Source organism: Ips typographus, linkage group LG14 (assembly GCF_016097725.1).
Source record: "Ips typographus isolate SLU linkage group LG14, UJ_Ityp_2.0, whole genome shotgun sequence".
Lineage (NCBI taxonomy): Eukaryota > Metazoa > Arthropoda > Insecta > Coleoptera > Curculionidae > Ips > Ips typographus.
In genome coordinates, this window is record NC_138435.1 from 1572920 (window position 1) to 1592186 (window position 19267).

General features: G+C 35.0%; 1 protein-coding gene across 1 annotated transcript; it reads right to left on the reverse strand.

The window, feature by feature from the left end:
- Positions 1-3017: 3017 nt before the first annotated feature.
- LOC145737797 (NPC intracellular cholesterol transporter 2-like) lies at positions 3018-4908 on the reverse strand. Its single transcript, XM_081992626.1, has 4 exons — positions 4770-4908; positions 3851-3973; positions 3620-3798; positions 3018-3171 (listed from the first exon to the last, which is right to left on the reverse strand). Exons 1-4 carry the CDS (start codon positions 4837-4839, stop codon positions 3067-3069), a joined length of 477 nt encoding a protein of 158 aa, XP_081848752.1. The 5' UTR covers positions 4840-4908; the 3' UTR covers positions 3018-3066.
- Between the last annotated feature and the right edge of the window lie 14359 nt (positions 4909-19267).

Below are 19267 nucleotides of genomic sequence, written 5' to 3' on the forward strand. Positions count from 1 at the left end.
TGGCGTCCAAGTGTAAAAAGTAGTAAAAAAAAGACCCCTAATACCCCCGGTGGTGGTGGTGTAAATACGTGTCGGTGACGTAGTCGCAATTTTAAATAGATTGCACTATAGTTATCTGACAGTTTTTTGCGTCGAATCAAATGGTTGCATTGTAACTTCAGAGAAAAGCGAAAGGTCAACTCCATTAAATTAACGGGCTTAGTTTTCAGCAGTGAAACTAATATTTCGCGACCCGGGAAACTGAATCTTACACTTAATTTAAAGTTTTCGAATTACATTGTGTCGGAACAAAAAAAAAACTCGATTGGCTTCGACCGACGATTTATTAAAGGGTCACATTCTCGAGCCTTAGATAATATTAACTTTAAGAATCGTAAATCTTGCAACTTTTTCGTGATGGTCGTACGGTCGAAATTGGCTTGAAACGCATTACCAGAGCCTAATGAAGTTGCCGGTAAGAGCGGTTATTGGTGATAGGCGAAAATAAACTTTAACGGTTAAAAAAAAAGGGGAAAAACCTTTTAAGCCACATTTTCAGAAATAATTTTCGTCGGTGATTTATTAGTGCCGTACGCTCTGGATAAGACGAGTAAAAAATGGCACGAAACGTTGGCGTTTTAAAATATAGCCGCTCTTCTTTATTGTCTCTTAAAATCGTCTCGAATCCCTCATTGTCGAAGTAAATAGAACAGTTTTGCTGACTGGAGCAAGGAGTTTATTTGCATGACTACGTTCAAAGAGGTTCACGAACGGAATGATAAATTGTAAGTTATTTATTGCAAAGTCAAACTTTAATATCGCCAGTTTGTTACCACTCTCAGCTAAAAATATTCTGATAAAATTGAACAGAAAATCAGTTTTATGAAGCTTCGCCAGAAGTGACACATATGATGCACAACCGTGACGTGTTTAAGTCAAAGCCACGTGACTTTTACCATTATCAAACATATTGGTGATTAACACCTTATAAACAAAGTTTTTCTGGTTTGTTGATTTTTGTTATGGTTCAAATTAGTTTGAAACAAGTTGCAGCACTAACAAAATATTCCGTTACAGTTGCTGGCAGTAATAAACAAATCTAGACCTTACTGACACTGGTGAGATGAATGAAAATGTCCCCTCTCCATATTGACCCTCAAAAAAGAGGCCATTAATTATTTCCTTTTCGTTGCAGCCATCTTGATTATTGGCGGACATTTTCGGTGTGGCGCTTCTTATCTTTTTTCTATAAAGGAAAAGAAAATAAATGCGAAAATGATCCCCAAATCGATGGGGATTAAGCTGTTCAATTCGGATCGGCTTATACTATAGAATCGTTACTTTTCTTTCGGTATTTATCGCTTAATATTGGAGAGTTCTAGTAATTGATCTCAAGTAGCAGTTTTGAGGTTATAACAACGAAATTACTTTCATACTTTCATCAAAATAACCGAGTTACAGAGTGCACGTGAAATTTCCTTCAGAATGAGGTGCAAGTCAATATTTTGACAGAAAATTCAAAATGGCGGCCTGGAACGCCCTTTTGTCTGTCATTTCTTGAAACTACGTGAAATTTCCTTTAAAATGAGGTGCAAGTCAATATTTTGACAGAAAATTTAAAATGGCGGCCAGAGACGCCATTTTGTCTCTCATTTCTTGAAACTATGTGAAATTTCCTTCAGAATGAGGTGCAAGTCAATATTTTGACAGAAAATTTAAAATGGCTGGTCAGAGACGCCATTTTGTCTGTCATTTGAGTTATAGGGTGTTCAAAGTTCAGACCACAATTTCAACTGATTTACATATTTGTTGCACCAAGCCAGTTTTTCCCAAATAACTAGAAAACGGTAAAAGCTATAAAAAAATTGAAAGAGACCAAAAATGTTTCTAATCAACTTTTTAACTCAACACCGTAAGTTTGCAGGACCGTTTTTGCTTCCAGAATACAGGGTGTGTATGAAAAGTATGATGATTGACTGTTTTTGATCACCCTGTACGCAATTTTTCATATAGCATTTTTTGCTTTATACCACTGGAAAGAGGATCTCAAGACGGTTAATTTGAGTGGTTCAACCTCTCTGAACTCCCAAAAATAACCGAGTTACAGAATGTTCAAAGTTCAAACCACAACTTCAGCTGATTTTTGAAAATTGGTTGCATCAACCCAGTAAAAAACTAGAAAACAGTGAAAGTTACGAAAAATTTCAAAAGAGAACAAAAATGTTGGTAAAGAACTGCTAAAGTAATCCCTGGAAGTTTCACAGTCAGTGCCGCTACTATACAGGGGGTGCATGAAAATTGTATTCAGATTCAGATTAACGACTTTGCAAATTAATGACAGCCGTTGACAAATCAAGCAAATTTGAAATAGTAATTCTATCACACTGGTATTTTACTTTTCCAATTTTACTTACCGGTAAATTTACGCCCATCCCTAACTCAAGCTATCCCAAAAGGGGTGGTTTTCCCAGTTAGTTCCCACGGTAACTATTTTTTCCCCAGGAGAAATTTTTTGGCTAAAATCTGACAACCCTGGATAGTAGATTGTGGTTTCGTTTGACAGTGACAGCTATCAAAACGAAATGCAACGTTGCCGTTATCTACTCTTTTTGGCAACAAAACATTCTCAGACAGTGATCGTAAAAAGTTTCGTTATGCATAAATAAGCAAGTCCTGCGTCTCGAGCATAACAAAACTAATAGAAAAACTCCTTTCGAGGATCGTTAAACACATAATCAGACATTGGGGGTTGACAGATGCTCTATGCGGTCGTCTGTCCCCGAAACTTTGGCCATAACTAATAGCTTTTTAATTTCTTTTATCGTCCTTAACAGTTATCCCCCGATGGAACGTTAGATTTCGGCGTTTTTTGGCGGTTTTTGCCCTTCGGTTTCGTTGAAAAATCGTTATTTATGACAGACGAGATTTATTACGCTGCTGGATCGCATCGATGGCTGTACGATCGTATAAAACTAGCGTAGAATTAATGAGACTTTTTTTCCCAACATAACCTTAATTACGTGTCAATAAAATTCCACTTTTCAGCTTAATCCTATCGGATTTTATTAGTACAATACAAACTGACGGTTATTCAGGGCAAGTGCCCTTTTTTACTTCAATGTCCCATTCAAAGCACAACACATCTTCGTTCAGTTCGGCGTCGATAAAGGAAAATCTCAAAGTAACCGTAACCTGTAAAAATTAAATATCATCAGTCATAATACAAGATTGTACACATCAAATGTCAAAACTAGATATAATGTCATCTGTCACACCACAACTGATCTGGATAGCTTATACAGGTGTGGTAAATCCAAAAGCGACCATAGGAAAACCGTGTAATGGACAGAGAAACGTAGGTAATTGCATGCGCGGGAGAAAGACAGGAAACGAAAAAAATATCAAGTAGGCCATATTTTAAGAGCGCTGTTGCCAAACGCCGTATGTATTCAATACACTCGACAAACTTACTTACGGCGTTGCTAAAAATATGGCCTACTTGATATTTTTTTCGTTTTCTGTCTTTCTCCCGCGCATGCAATTACCTACGTTTCTCTGTCCGTTACACGGTTTTCCTTTTGGATTTACCACACCTGTATAAGAGCGCAACAAAGAGAGAAAGTTTAAACATTTTTCATACTTCTGGAAATATTGCTGGTATAGTTAACTTGTACTGGTAGTTAACTTTTTCCTGGGCAACAATTGGACACTGAGTATTGGTAAAACCAGCACAGACATCGTCTTGGCCTAGCGGATAGACCAAAGTCACTCCCAAGCAAGATGCAACAATTTTGGGTGTCATCCTTTCCAAATACCTTGCTAAATCACAATTATCATCACTAAGTAACTTCATTTTGCCTTATATACTCACGTGATTTAAAGTCAACGCTTATTACAGACTCACAGCCCAAGGTGCACGTACATGGACTGGCCTCACAAACATAAGAATTAATGGAGTAGGTCACGTTGGGGTAAATTCCAGTTGAATCGCTGCCTACAACACAACCTCCCTAGTATACAGTGCGTTTTTTTTAACGCGCAACATAGGATTTCACGTGTTAAATTTTTAAGCCCATGTTAGACCATGTTATTTTGGAACTACAAGTATAAAACTTGACGGGTGGCTATTTCGTACCCTGAAGCTTAAGTAAATTTACCAATTCGGCCTAAAAAGTGTTAAAAAACTTGCAAAAAATCATCTTTTTTCGAAAAGGTTTTATCGTTTCATACTCCCTGTATGCATTGTTGTTCTTTGTTGTTTTTGATACTGGCACGGCAGGTAGCAGGTAAAATTTGGCATAGAAAGTAAAACAGGGTGATCATTAACTTTATATCAAGAAAGTTAAGAACAAAAGAAGTATTTTTATAAGTGAATTGTTCAAATTGACCTCCGTTTGAAGCCAAACAGTATATTCCAAACAATCATAAAATGCCCTTTTGACGTTCAAAAGATATCGGGTCGTAATGCAGTCAAAATAAGTTACTTTACCTGCTACCTGCCCTGCCAGTATCAAAAACAACAAGGAACAACAATGCATACAGGGAGTATGAAAGGATAAAATCTTTTCGAAAAAAAATGATTTTTTTCCAGTTTTGAATCACTTTTTAGACCAAATTGGTAGACTTACTTAAGCTTCAGGGTACTAAAGAAACACCCGTCAAGTTTTATACTTGTAGTTCCAAAATAACATGGTCTTACATGGGCTTAAAAATTTAACACGTAAAATCCTATGTTGCGCGTTAAAAAAAACGCACTGTATAATAGTCAAAAAGTAAATAATCACACGTACAACTACTCATTTGGGTGGCTGAGGCCATAGCCAAACCAGCCAAAATATAAACAATAACATAAGACACCATTTTAATTATTATAGTGGGACTGATCAAAAATGCTGCTTAAATACCTTTTTTGTTATCTTATCAATTCACAGGTGTCCACTTTAAAAATATTTTCAAGAATAGTACAGGTGGTCCTATCTAGGTACAACCAACGTTAAGTTCATTACACCATCCTGTCAAGTTGATACATGTGACAGTTGATTTTGATTTTTGACAACTTTGTGTTTATTAGATTTAATGAATCATATTATTTGATATTCTGATTCCGACTATTAATTGACAATATTTTCTATATTTAATGTTATATACCTAACCTCAACACTTTTCAAAATACTTAGGTTAGGTTAGGTTAAGTTAGGTTAGTTTCAATTTTTCGGTAGACATTTCTACAATATATGGCCAATAGACAATTTCAAGGGCTACAAATTGGTATATTGAACCACCCTGTAACTGTCAAAATAACGGAATTATGGGCTGTCAAAGTGAAAACTGTCAAATTCAAGCTTTACAGCAAACAACTCAGTTTTAACAGTAAATAACTCAATTATTCGACAGTTTAGGTAAAAATGCTATACAGGGTGGTCAAAAGAGAATTTCAAGAGCTACAAATTGGTATATTGAACCACCCTGTAACTGTCAAAATAACAGAGTTATGGGCTGTCAAAGTAAAAACTGTCAAATTCAAGCTTTACAGCAAACAACTCAGTTTTAACAGTAAATAACAATTATTTGACAGTTTAGGTAAAAACGCTATACAGGGTGATCAAAAGAGAATTTCAAGAGCTACAAATTGGTATATTGAACCACCCTGTAACTGTCAAAATAACGGAATTACGGGCTGTCAAAATTTTAAGGACTACAAATTGGTATTTTTGGAATCCACGTCAAATTCTAGGCCTACTTGATGTAAAACGTTTGTATCGATATTCAATTGTTTTTGCTCTAGCAGCCTACTTTGACCACCCTCCTCGAAAGCAGAAATTCCGAATTTGAGCGAAATTTTGGTGCACATTTCCAGAAAATCGTCCATAACTCGCTTATTTGAAACACCCCGTATAAAACCACAGTATAACAAAAGAACGCTAATGAACGGGGCTATCACGTGACGTTGAGTGGGCACGGCTAAGTTGTCCCGTTTAACCGCTAGAGGGCGTCAAAGTTGACTCTAATTTTTTGCAGTTTTTACTCAATATCTCAGGAACGTTTCAGGTTAGAGGTTTGAAATGTTTACCACAAATGAACCTCAATAAGATGCAATTTTTACCTTCAATACACTTTTTTGGTACCATGTACCGTTTGACCTTGAAAAATTAAAAACTAAAATTGTTACAAAATTTCAAGGGTCGTATCTTCTGATTTTTTCAGAAAATTTTTTATTTTCAAAATTAACCTCAATTGTCTAAATACCTTCAGGTTAATAGTACAAAAATGACGTAAAGTGTCATTTGTCAAAATGTCATTTTGCAATGGTGCCACGCCCTAAAGTGTCAAAATTGACATAATTTCAAGGTCATCTCCGAAACGGTGCCAGTTAGAGCAAAATGGACGTCAGATTTGTATTCCCCAGGTTCAAATTAGTTACAAAAATTACTTTGATAAAGGAAAATCCAAAATGGTCGCCGTTAGTAGAGTAGACCCAAAAAATCTCTAATTTAGATTAAAATTCCGTGCACTTTTCCAGAAAATCGTCCTTATTTGAAACACCCTGTATAAAACCACAGTATAACAAAAGAAAGCTAATGAACGGGGCTATCACGTGACTTTGAGCGGGCTCAACTATGTTGCCCCGTTTAGCCGCTAGAGGGCGTCAAATTTGACTCTCATTTTTTGCAGTTTTTACTCAATATTTCAGAAACGTTTCAGGTTAGAGGCTATTTAATTTTTGCGACCAATTCACCTTGATGGGATACAACTTTTACCTTCTATACACTTTTTTGGTACCATACACCGTTTGACCTTGAAAAATTAAAAACTAGAATTGTCAAAAAATTTCAAGGGTCCTTCTGATTTTGAAAATGTTCAAAATTAACCTCCACTGCCTAAATACCTTCAGGTTAATAGTACAAAAATGATGTAAAGTGTCATTTGTCAAAAGTCACTTTGATTGAGCAAAATCCAAAATGGTCGCCGTTAGTATAGTAGCACTTTTTACATTCTTAATCTAATGAAGTTTTCGATTGGCATGTTTAATGCAAATACAGTGTATTGCCATACTGTTTTAATGACATTTGATAGAGCAGGATGCAGATACATTAGTTTTGCACTAAAATGACCAACAACACTGACAAATGTCACTGTCCACGGACTTAATACTAGAGATGAGGTAACCTATCGATTGCACGCACACTAAAGTTAAATATTTCAACTGTTTTTAAAATTGGTTGCGTGAAACTAATTTTTGCTAAATAATAAAGTTAGCAACCTCCAAGATATACTAAATCAGCATTTTATTATCTAAAAGGATCTCAATTTAGAATAATATATTTTGCAGGAAGGTTATATGAAGAGAAAAGGTTTCAATCTAATGGGTTTCCTCATATTGTTAGGCTCGAGTGGCTATCGATGGAAACGAATAAATTTCAATACCAAGGACCTCTGCCATTTTGGTTTTTGGTTCTTTCTACCTAATTTCCGACTATAAATGGAAAAATAACTCATTCCCATCAGTTTTCCTAAAGGGGGGGGGAGAGGAAAACAAGACCTTTAACTAATTTCCCTGCCTCTTTAACCTTAACTGAAAAACCGAGTATTGTCGTTCCACGTCCGCCCCCAGGGGGTATAAAACATCCGGTTGCGGAGCCTTGAACTGTCGTCACTTAGAATTCAAGGGGCGAAGCCCCTAATTGCACCGCTCGCCTTCACTAAAGTGCCATCTCACGGTGCGCATATAGAAATCGTTAATTGGATTCCGCTTGCGTAATTCTTTTGCCCCCGGATATTAAAGGGAATCTTTGGTTTTTCCCCCCCCTCACAACCCCAAAACAGCCAATACAAAATGACAGGGATGAATCAGGTGTAATACTGGCTTTACGCACCCCATTTTCAAGAATATTATTCCTTTTTCCCTCCCTTGCGTTTTCGATTTAACAGTGTTACTGGGAATCTAAATTAGCATATTTTCCGTCATAAAACACACTTGTGCCCTAAGTTTACAGCAGACGTGCGAGCAAATTTCCACTAAATTTTCCTGTCATTATATATGACGCCCTCAGTAAAATTTGCGACGGCTTTATACGTCTTCCAAACGACCTGAATAATTTTGTTTAACCACTCCCATTTTTGTCTGTCAAATGTCAATATGTTGTCTGTTAACAGATGACTGACACAACAAACTTTAGCACGTGACTGCATTGTTAATAATGGAATATAATTGCACGTGACAACCAGTAAAGCTGGAATCTGTACTTAACTAGTCTTGAAGCTTTCAGAATAGATTTCAAAACTATCTCGAGACTTCCAGAGGCTATTTAAATAACCTACAAGTTTCTAAACAGTTCCAAACCTTCTTGAAACAGCCTAAAAGCTTTCAGAAAGTTTCAAAACTATCCAGATGCTTTTGAAATTGCCTAGAAGCTTCTAAAAGTTTCCAGAATAGTTTGGAAGCTTCCAAATGTTCCTAAAACACCCCAGAAGCTTACTGATCCTCTTGAAACCGCATATAGGAGTTTCTAAACAGTCTGGAAGCTTCCAGAGGCTTTAAAAACAGCTTTAAAGGCAATTTTCAAGGTTTTTGACCTGAATTCTTACAAACTGACTTGAAAACGAAAAAAAGTCGGCAACATCCATAAAAATTTACTTATAAATATTAATTTGAGAGACAAACTCTACGTTTTCAGAACACAGTTTTTGTAACACAGTTTGAAAAGACAGTTAGTGTCAAAATCGCCTGTAAAACCCACTTAGAGTGATAAAATGACTGTGTTTCTGGCAGTTCAAACTTTGACGCCACTTTTCTCTCTAACTATACTCAATTTTTTAGTGTTTTTTATGTCATTAGATAGGACATTTAACGAGGATTTCAAAAATGTGATTACGACAGTCATTTTCTTACTCCAAGTGAGTTTTAAAGGCAATTTTGTCTCTGACAGTCCTTTAAAACTGTGTTTCTGACAGTTCAAACTTTGACACCACTTTTTTCCCTAATTGTACCAAATTTTTTAGTATTTTCTACTTTGTTGGATAGGAAATTTAGTGAGGATTCCAAAATTGTGCTTAAAACCGTCATTTGCTCACTCCAAGTGGGTTTCACAGGTAATTTTAACAATTGACGTTTAAAACTGGAACTGTCAAATCGAGACTGTACAGTTTTCAACAGCAAATAACACAGTTTTTGCCTAGACACTATATAGGATGGTCAAAAAAAACATTAAACGAGCTTTAAAACGATATATCGATGCACCCTCTAGCTGTCAAAATAATCGAGTTATGGACGTTTACAGCAGCAACTGTCAAATTCTGGCTTAACTCTGTTTTTAACAGCAAATAGCTCAGTCTAGTGTCAAAAGGGTTACACCAAGTCGTAACTGTCACCGTTTGACCGCTAGAGGGCCTGAAAGGTAAGGACGTCATTGTCTGACTGAAGTTTTTCATGAAAATCTGTCAAATTTGACAGCTGTAGCTTGTGTTTCCCTTCAATGGGAAAAAAGCTAAGCTTTTACGTTAAAATTCATTTGCTTCGCGTACTATTCATAGAATGAAGGCGCATTCACGGTTTCTATACAACAATAAGATGCAGGCTTTGTACTTGCCTGTACTGTAGCTTCATTTGTTTTGGATTTGAACGTAACATTGTCAGAGACTTACGTGATACCGAATAATTTAGCTAGGGTGCAGTGTATTCATTAAACAATACGGTCGACGTAGAGGGAAAATCATTCCGCTGGATTCAATTACATAACCAAAAAAAAAATTGAGGTTATTATTAATCGTAAAGTATTGGTTGCAATCTGAACAAATTTAGAGTTGTACTACTAAAAATTAAAACCTAAAAAAGATATACAAATCAAACCCTATTGTGCTGATAATATTAATTCTCATAAAAACGTAATCTTGCTCGATTATTTGTAATTGGTTGAAGCACATCCCTAATTGTCACTCAGGGTGACAGTTGACAAGTGACACAATACAGGGTGACAGAGTTTTTGGAGCAATTGCACTGTTGTATTATTTGAATAATACATTTTATTATGACAGTGCACATAAACCACATTCATTATTTACGTAATTGCTGTGTACAGCACCGGTGGCACAGTAAATTATAATTTGTTATATGGTAACAAGAGGATTTAATTTATTTATTGGTATATGACACAATATTCACAGAAATTGAACGATGTTGCCACGTAACCATGTTTGAAAAACACAAAGTGAGAAAGACATGTACACACCAGACTGAAAAGGTATTATCCGAAAAGATAATAAATCTTTTTCGTTCAGTTTTCCATTTTCTCTCTCTCTCTCTCTGTGACAGTTGACGTTTCGCGAGTGGATTTTGTGGCCGCGTGACCAGACTAACAATTTACATTCGCCGAAATAAATGAGAATATTTCGTGCGAAGTGAAAAACGTATTTCCCAGAATATAACAGCTTTTCAGTTAAATTGTTAAGTTGAAATATCAAACGTTGACAGCTGACGTATACAACTGCAGCGTTGCCACATAGAGCAATATACAACGCACAAAGCCTAAATGGGTTAAATCCTTCATTAGTCATAAAGTCACGAAACACGGTAAGTTTTAACTTTAAGAGGATGAATTGCTCAGGCTCAACCCCGAGAATTTAAAGATTTATCTACCGCATTTGGTTTAATTTAACTCTGGATGGGGAGCATTACCGTTTTTAGTCGTAATGTAAACAATACATCATCAGCGGCGGAGTGCGATAATATTTAAAATAAACAAAACATTTTACCGGTTGAAAAGAGAAAAAACGAACAAATTTACAAGTGACATTCGCGGCTATATTACTAATGAACAGTTTAGAAGACTTGGTGGATATCCGTTTTCAATGCACACACACTAGAGTTTCCGGTAGTTTGGTCCGGTTTTCCCTGAAAAGTTTTCGGTAAAGTTGAAGTACTGAGCCCATTTAATTCAATTTACTTTTCAGTCCGGATTCCGACGCAACTTAAATATTTTACGAGGATTTTTCTTTCAAACGGAAATTAGTTTTACGGAAAACAGCACTAAAAGAAAATCTGGCAATGCTGTTTTGTGTGTGTGTGTGTGTATTTTCATAGTAGGTTGTGGTTTGTTTTTTTTTGACAGTGACAGCTGTCAACATAAAAAGCAACGTTGCCGTCACCTTTTCGTTGTGGTTAAATATAAAGATTTTTTATTTTACCTTCAATTCAATTAAAAAAACAGGATCTTAATATGATTTTGAACGGTTCCATGCGCGTTAGTGTTTCTACTGAAACTCTGGTTTTTGCTGTTTAACTGAAACCACGATTTTCTCTAACAAAATGTTCAGTACGTCCCTGGATTGAAGGTTTAATTTACTAATCCTAGTGCAAATTTCAGGTCCGTAACCACTCAAACTATGTGCCAAATTCTATAGTTATCCATAGAGATATGAAAATTTTAGAAACGTTGGCTAAACTACCAAGTTATAGAGGATTGAACTAAAAAGTACACTAAGAATCAGGCTATTTTTTAATCACGTGACATTTGTCAAACTTGTCAATCTAACCTTCTCTGTCTGTTTGAGGCAAATAGACAAGGAAACACTGATGACAGTTTGTGTCATTCGCCAGTCAAGATGGTTCAACTGACCTCACTAATCACTACAATCAAACGTCAAAAGTGGTTTAAGTCAATGCAAGTCTTGAAATTTGCCTCAATAACTCAAAAATTGACTTGAGAGATAAAGTGTAAGTTTTCAAGTCAATTTTTATGGTTTTTGTGTATTTTTTTTCGTTTTCAAGTCAGTTTTTAAGGAATCAGGTCAAAAACCTTGAAAACTGACTTTAAAGCTGTTTCTGAAGCTTCTTAAGTCAATTTTTATGGTTTTTGTGTATTTTTTTTTCATTTTCAAATCAGTTTGTAAGGATTCAGGTCAAAACCCTTGAAACCTGATTTTAAAGCTGTTTTTGAAGCTTCTAAAGTCAATTTGTAGCCAATATTCAGGCAGCAAATCTTAAAATTTGTTTCAAAGACGAAAACTTACAATTTCTCTCTCAAATCAATATTGCGAGTTTTAATCATATTTTTGAAATCCTTATTGAATTTCCTATCCGGTATTCTGAAAAAAATACTACAAAATTTGATATAGTAAGGGAGGAAAGGAATGTCAAAGTTGGAACTGCCAGAAACACAGTTTGAAAGGATAGTAAAGAACAAAATTACCTGTAAAACCCACTTGGAGTGATAAAATGGCTGTTTTAAGCACATTTTTGGAATCCTCACTAAATTTTCTATCCAATAACCGGAAAAAACACTACAAAATTTGATACAGTAAGGGAGGAAAGCAATGTCAAAATTGGAACTGCAAGAAACACAGTTTGAAAGGATAGTAAAGGACAAAATCACTTGTAAAACCCACTTGGAGTGATAAAATGGCTGTTTTAAGCACATTTTTGGAATCCTCACTAAATTTCCTATAGAATAACCTGAAAAAACACTATAAAATTTGATATAGTCAGGGAGAAAAGCAATGTCAAAGTTGGAACTGCCAGAAACACAGTTTGAAAAGATAGTAAAGGACAAAATCACCTGTAAAACCCACTTGGAGGAAAAAAATGGCTGTTTTAAGCACATTTTTGGAATCCTCACTAAATTTCCTATAGAATAACCTGAAAAAACACTATAAAATTTGATATAGTCAGGGAGAAAAGCAATGTCAAAGTTGGAACTGCCAGAAACACAGTTTGAAAAGATAGTAAAGGACAAAATCACCTGTAAAACCCACTTGGAGGAAAAAAAATGGCTGTTTTAAGCACATTTTTGGAATCCTGACTAAATTTCCTATCCAGTACCCTGAAAAAACACTATAAAATTTGATATAGTCAGTGAGAAAAGCAATGTCAAAGTTGGAACTGCCAGAAACACAGTTTGAAAAGATAGTAAAGGACAAAATCACCTGTAAAACCCACTTGGAGGAAAAAAATGGCTGTTTTAAGCACATTTTTGGAATCCTGACTAAATTTCCTATCCAATAACCTGAAAAAACACTATAAAATTTGATATAGTCAGCGAGAAAAGCAATGTCAAAGTTGGAACTGCCAGAAACACAGTTTGAAAGGATAGTAAAGGACAAAATCATCTGTAAAATCCACTTGGACTGAGAAAATGACTGTTTTAAGCACATTTTTGGAATTCTGACTAAATTTCCTATCCAATAACGTGAAAAAACACTACAAAATTTGATACAGTCAGGGAGAAAAGCAATGTCAAAGTTAGAACTGCCAGAAACACAGTTTGAAAGGATAGTAAAGGACAAAATCACTTGTAAAACCCACTTGGAGGAAAAAAATTGCTGTTTTAAGCACATTTTTGGAATCCTGACTAAATTTCCTATCCAATAACCTGAAAAAAACACTATAAAATTTGATATAGTCAGCGAGAAAAGCAATGTCAAAGTTGGAACTGCCAGAAACACAGTTTGAAAGGATAGTAAAGGACAAAATCACCTGTAAAACCCACTTGGAGGAAAAAAATTGCTGTTTTAAGCACATTTTTGGAATCCTCACTAAATTTCCTATAGAATAATCTGAAAAAACACTATAAAATTTGATATAGTCAGGGAGAAAAGCAATGTCAAAGTTGGAACTGCCAGAAACACAGTTTGAAAGGATAGTAAAGGACAAAATCACCTGTAAAACCCACTTGGAGGAAAAAAATTGCTGTTTTAAGCACATTTTTGGAATCCTGACTAAATTTCCTATCCAATAACCTGAAAAAAACACTATAAAATTTGATATAGTCAGCGAGAAAAGCAATGTCAAAGTTGGAACTGCCAGAAACACAGTTTGAAAGGATAGTAAAGGACAAAATCATCTGTAAAATCCACTTGGACTGAGAAAATGACTGTTTTAAGCACATTTTTGGAATTCTGACTAAATTTCCTATCCAATAACGTGAAAAAACACTACAAAATTTGATACAGTCAGGGAGAAAAGCAATGTCAAAGTTAGAACTGCCAGAAACACAGTTTGAAAGGATAGTAAAGGACAAAATCACTTGTAAAACCCACTTGGAGTGATAAAATGGCTGTTTTAGGCACATTTTTGGAATCCTCACTAAACTTCCTATCCAATAACCTGAAAAAACACTACAAAATTTGATATAGTAAGGGAGGAAAGCAATGTCAAAATTGGAACTGCAAGAAACACAGTTTGAAAGGATAGTAAAGGACAAAATCACTTGTAAAACCCACTTGGAGTGATAAAATGGCTGTTTTAAGCACATTTTTGGAATCCTCACTAAATTTCCTATAGAATAACCTGAAAAAACACTATAAAATTTGATATAGTCAGGGAGAAAAGCAATGTCAAAGTTGGAACTGCCAGAAACACAGTTTGAAAGGATAGTAAAGAACAAAATTACCTGTAAAACCCACTTGGAGTGATAAAATGGCTGTTTTAAGCACATTTTTGGAATCCTCACTAAATTTTCTATCCAATAACCGGAAAAAACACTACAAAATTTGATACAGTCAGGGAGAAAAGCAATGTCAAAGGACCCGTTTGTATATAAGCCCGCAATAACTCGATTATTTTGATATTTACAGAGTGCACATTTTTTTTCAAAAAATTAAGTGAGTAACTCGGTTTTTTGGAAAAATATCGAAAAAGTGTTCGAAAAGAAAGTTGGAGTGAATTTTATTGTCAACAAGATTGCATTAAGGCACTTTTGCCCTAAAAGGTCACTTATTCCTTCAAAACTGTTTCAAAAAATGAAATAAGTGAACAACTCGGTTATTTGAAAAAAAATCAAAAAAGTGTAAAAAGAGAAAGTTGTAGGGAATTTTATTGTTTACAGGATTGCTTCAGAGCACTTTTGTCCTAAAACATCATTTAAGGGAGATATTTCAAAAAACACTTTCAAAAAATTAAATAAGTGAATAACTCGGTTATTTGAAAAAATATAAAAAAAAGTTGTAGGGAGAAAGTTGTAGGGAATTATATTCTCTACAAGATTACCTTAAAACATCATTGAAGGGAGACATTTCTTGATGTAGTGTCGATAGTAAAGTGAGTCGTGCGATTTACTGGGGCGAATTTACAGCGACAAACCGACAACAACGAACCAGCGATTTTGCAGAACGATAAGAACTCATAAATTCCGCAAACAGACGTGGAAAACGAAAAGTTCATTGGGCGAAAGCTTGCCTAACGAGTTGGCAAACTATGATACGGTTCAGGGCGCATAGTTTACCAAAGAACTGGCATTTGCGTATGGAAAACGAACCGGATGCAATTTGGATGCTAATAAAGTTGTGTGCAACTCAAACAGATACCTAGTAATCACAAGTTGCTGGCAATGAGTGATGTTGTCAGATTTATTTTGACGTTTTGGTGCAAAATTGCTCGTAAGAGCCACCTGGTGGTCGGAAATGTGTGAGAAAAAGGGCGTTATTTAGGATCCTATTTAATCTGTACACATCAAAAAGGGAAACGTGCCGGGAATTTATAACGTCGTGGCGTGCTTTTATTCTTTTATACTCCGTGAGTCAATATTTGATCGGAAGAAATAAAATATTTCATCGTGTCGAAAAGGCATGAAGCGGTTTTACGAGCAACCTTTATAGCAACCAGTTACGTTCTAATCATTAGTTTTAAAAAATCAAACTAGAAAGTCAGCACATTTTGATACTTCCATAAAGAATAACGTAGTTTAGAATGGATACTAAATTTTTGCTGACTTTAGAAAGTTACGTTAATCTAATAAAGCGATCAGGGACTGGAGTTTTGTAATTGTGGTTATAATAATCTGGACAGCTTTATTGAATATGTTCCAAAAACTGACCCCAGCCGGTCCTGGTGAAATCAAATTCTATTCAGCCGACTCCTAGGGGAACAATTCTTTCTTAACCGTATAAAAAGGATGATAAGGTTATGTTTCTATCCGTCTGGCTGGCAAAGCTAATTTGGGCTCCTAAAACCAAACCATACTGCACAAGATTTAATATTCGTCGCAAACCAAATAAAAATAAACGAGACATTTATATGGGGGAGAAAAGCATCGTCTCCGAATCGATTTCCTTCGGCATTTTTATATTGTTTTACAGCCCCAGGAATCTCCACTATCTGGCATTAGTTGAAAAATAAACAGAATAAACGCATTTAAACTGAAACTGCATCAGTTCGGGATGTTTAATATAACTTTTCACGCTTCTGATTTCGCGTTTCTACTGTTTAACTGAAATCTAATTTTTTTCTGGACATTTTTCAATTCCTCCCTGGATTGTAAGTTCGATTCACTAGTTTCAGTACAAATTTCAGGTCCGTAACTGACCAATTACTTAAATTATATGCCAAATTCTTTAAGGAGACTTTAATCCAACTTAAGGAGTTGATTAGGAACATTTTTGGTCTCCTGCAATTTTTTTGTAACATTCACTGTTTTTGAGTTATTTAAGGAAAAACCTGCTTTGGTGCAACAAATATCTAAATCAGTTGAAATTGTGGTCTGAAGTTTGAACACCCTGTAACTCAGTTATTATTGGGAGTTCTGGGAGATTGAACCACTCAAATTAACCATCTTAAGCTGCTCTTTCCAGTGATATAGAGTAAAAATTTCTATCTGAAAAATTGCGCATAGGATAACGAAAAACAGTCAATCACCATACTTTTCATGCACACCCTGTATACTGCAAGCATAAACTGCCCTGCAAACTTACAGTGTTGGGCTAAGTGGTTGATTAGCAACATTTTTGGTCTCTTGCAATTTTTTTGTAACTTTTACTGTTTTTGAGTTATTTAAGGAAAAACCTGCTTTAGTGCAACAAATTTACAAATCAGTGAAATTGTAATATAAAATTTGAACACGGATAAGAACAGGCAGGGACCAAATCGTCTGTAAAACCCACTTGGAGTAACCAAATCATGTTTTAAAGTACATTTTTGGAATCCTCATTGAATTTCCTATCCGGTATTCTGAAAAAATACTACAAAATTTGATATAATCAGGGAGAAAAGCAATGTCAAAGTTGGAACTGCCAAAAACACAGTTTGAAAAGATAGTAAAGGACAAAATCACCTGTAAAACCCACTTGGAGGAAAAAAAATGGCTGTTTTAAGCACATTTTTGGAATCCTGACTAAATTTCCTATCCAGTACCCTGAAAAAACACTATAAAATTTGATATAGTCAGGGAGAAAAGCAATGTCAAAGTTGGAACTGCCAGAAACACAGTTTGAAAGGATAGTAAAGGATCAAATCATCTGTAAAACCCACTTGGAGGAAAAAAATGGCTGTTTTAAGCACATTTTTGGAATCCTGACTAAATTTCCTATCCAGTACCCTGAAAAAACACTATAAAATTTGATATAGTCAGGGAGAAAAGCAATGTCAAAGTTGGAACTGCCAGAAACACAGTTTGAAAGAATAGTAAAGGGCAAAATCATCTGTAAAACTCACTTGGAGTAAGAAAATTACTGTTTTAATCATATTTTTGAAATCTTCATTGAATTTTCTATCCGGTATTCTGAAAAAATACTACAAAATTTGATATAGTCAGGGAGAAAAGCAATGTCAAAGTTGGAACTGCCAGAAACACAGTTTGAAAGGATAGTAAAGGACAAAATCACTTGTAAAACCCACTTGGAGTGATAAAATGGCTGTTTTAAGCACATTTTTGGAATCCTCACTAAATTTCCTATAGAATAACCTGAAAAAACACTATAAAATTTGATATAGTCAGGGAGAAAAGCAATGTCAAAGTTGGAACTGTCAGAAACACAGTTTGAAAGGATAGTAAAGGACAAAATCACCTGTAAAACCCACTTGGAGGAAAAAAATTGCTGTTTTAAGCACATTTTTGGAATCCTGACTAAATTTCCTATAGAATAACCTGAAAAAACACTATAAAATTTGATATAGTCAGCGAGAAAAGCAATGTCAAAGTTGGAACTGCCAGAAACACAGTTTGAAAGAATAGTAAAGGGCAAAATCATCTGTAAAACTCACTTGGAGTAAGAAAATTACTGTTTTAATCATATTTTTGAAATCTTCATTGAATTTTCTATCCGGTATTCTGAAAAAATACTACAAAATTTGATATAGTCAGGGAGAAAAGCAATGTCAAAGTTAGAACTGCCAGAAACACAGTTTGAAAGGATAGTAAAGGACAAAATCACTTGTAAAACCCACTTGGAGTGATAAAATGGCTGTTTTAGGCACATTTTTGGAATCCTCACTAAACTTCCTATCCAATAACCTGAAAAAACACTACAAAATTTGATATAGTAAGGGAGGAAAGCAATGTCAAAATTGGAACTGCAAGAAACACAGTTTGAAAGGATAGTAAAGGACAAAATCACTTGTAAAACCCACTTGGAGTGATAAAATGGCTGTTTTAAGCACATTTTTGGAATCCTCACTAAATTTCCTATAGAGTAACCTGAAAAAACACTATAAAATTTGATATAGTCAGGGAGAAAAGCAATGTCAAAGTTGGAACTGTCAGAACCACAGTTTGAAAGAATAGTAAAGGGCAAAATCATCTGTAAAACTCACTTGGAGTAAGAAAATTACTGTTTTAATCATATTTTTGAAATCTTCATTGAATTTTCTATCCGGTATTCTGAAAAAATACTACAAAATTTGATATAGTCAGGGAGAAAAGCAATGTCAAAGTTGGAACTGCCAGAAACACAGTTTGAAAGGATAGTAAAGGACAAAATCACCTGTAAAACCCACTTGGAGGAAAAAAATTGCTGTTTTAAGCACATTTTTGGAATCCTGACTAAATTTCCTATCCAATAACCTGAAAAAACACTATAAAATTTGATATAGTCAGCGAGAAAAGCAATGTCAAAGTTGGAACTGGCAGAAACACAGTTTGAAAAGACAGTCAGCGACAAAATCGTCTGTTAAACTCACTTGGAGTGAGAAAATTACAGTTTTATACACATTTTTAGAATCCTCATTAAGTTTCCTATCTACTAACCTAAAAAAACACAAAAAAATCGAGTATAGTCAGTTAGAAAAACAGTGTCAAAGTTGGAACTGCCAGAAACACAGTTTGAAAGGATAGTAAAGGACAAAATCATCTGTAAAACCCACTTGGACTGAGAAAATGACTGTTTTAAGCACATTTTTGGAATTCTGACTAAATTTCCTATCCAATAACGTGAAAAAACACTACAAAATTTGATACAGTCAGGGAGAAAAGCAATGTCAAATTTAGAACTGCCAGAAACACAGTTTGAAAGGATAGTAAAGGACAAAATCACTTGTAAAACCCACTTGGAGTGATAAAATGGCTGTTTTAGGCACATTTTTGGA

Bases quoted from the DNA above. Each gene is read 5' to 3' on its own strand.
- LOC145737797 (XM_081992626.1), bottom strand. From the start codon at position 4,839: ATGGTGTCTTATGTTATTGTTTATATTTTGGCTGGTTTGGCTATGGCC. The intron at 3,799-3,850 runs GTGAGTATATAA...ATTGTGATTTAG, and splicing joins AAGCGTTGACTTTAAATCAC to CAAGGTATTTGGAAAGGATG. The intron at 3,172-3,619 runs GTATGAAAAATG...TAATTTTTACAG, and splicing joins TACCAGCAATATTTCCAGAA to GTTACGGTTACTTTGAGATT.